We start from the raw sequence: 1,067 nt of genomic DNA on the forward strand, positions 1-1,067 counted from the left end.
TTTGGAAACCTGCTCATCATCCTGGCCATCATCACAGACTCACACCTCCACACGCCCATGTACTTCTTCCTCTGTAACCTGGCCCTGGTGGACATCTTCTTCTCTTCCACCACCATCCCCAAGATGCTGGTGAACCTCTGGACTCAGAGCAAAGCCATCCCCTTTGCAGGCTGCCTTGCCCAGATGTATGCCTTCCACCTGTTTGGGACCATGGACAGCTTCCTCCTGGCTGTGATGGCCATTGATCGGTTCGTGGCCATTGTCCACCCTCTGCGCTACTTGGCCATCATGAGTCCCCGTGTGTGTGGGCTGCTGGTGGTGGGGTCGTGGCTGATCACCAACCTCCAGTCCATTGTCCACACCAGCCTCATGGCTCAGTTGACCTTCTGCGCTGGCTCTGAAATCCCTCACTTCTTCTGTGACCTCATGCCCCTGCTGAAGCTCTCCTGCTCAGACACACACTCCAACGAGCTGGTGATCTTTGCTTTCGGCATCATCATGGGCATCAGCCCTCTCACATGCATCCTCCTCTCTTATATCTGCATTTTCTGGGCAGTCTTCACAATCCCTTCTGCTCAGGGCAAATGGAAAGCCTTCTCCACTTGTGGCTCACACCTCACCGTGGTGACTCTATTCTATGGCACCATCTTTGCTGTGTACCTGCAGCCAGTATCTCCCACCTCCTCGCAGAAGGACAAGGCGGCTGCCTTGATGTGTGGGGTGGTCATCCCCATGCTGAACCCCTTTATCTACAGCCTCAGGAACAAGAACATGAAGGCAGCTCTGAGGAAACTATTCAGCAAAGCAGCTATCTCTCAGTCCTAGGACAGAAAAGTTGTTCAGCGCCTACCATATTCCAGGACCACTGTTCAGTGCCTTGGACACAAGGATACACGCTGTTTCTGCCCTCATAACATTCAGCCTGGTGGCTGATAGAGACATGCCAATAAATCATCACAGAGCAACATGGTGATTGTGTCAACAGAGATGAATGAAGTGCTACAGGAAGGGAAAGATGTGTATTTTCCCCATGATCTCTTTCCCCTTAAGATCAGAGCAGAGGAGAC

General features: G+C 52.3%; 1 protein-coding gene across 1 annotated transcript; it reads left to right on the forward strand.

Annotated features, from left to right (window-relative positions):
- Positions 1 to 3: 3 nt before the first annotated feature.
- LOC120859974 (olfactory receptor 1I1-like) lies at positions 4 to 825 on the forward strand (the record flags this gene model as incomplete). The annotated part of the gene is made up of 1 exon (XM_040235854.1): positions 4 to 825. A coding segment is annotated over one exon (822 nt), but the record flags the coding sequence as incomplete, so codon positions are not given.
- Between the last annotated feature and the right edge of the window lie 242 nt (positions 826 to 1,067).

Source organism: Oryx dammah, unplaced genomic scaffold (genome assembly GCF_014754425.2).
Source record: "Oryx dammah isolate SB20612 unplaced genomic scaffold, SCBI_Odam_1.1 HiC_scaffold_5440, whole genome shotgun sequence".
Classification (NCBI taxonomy): domain Eukaryota; kingdom Metazoa; phylum Chordata; class Mammalia; order Artiodactyla; family Bovidae; genus Oryx; species Oryx dammah.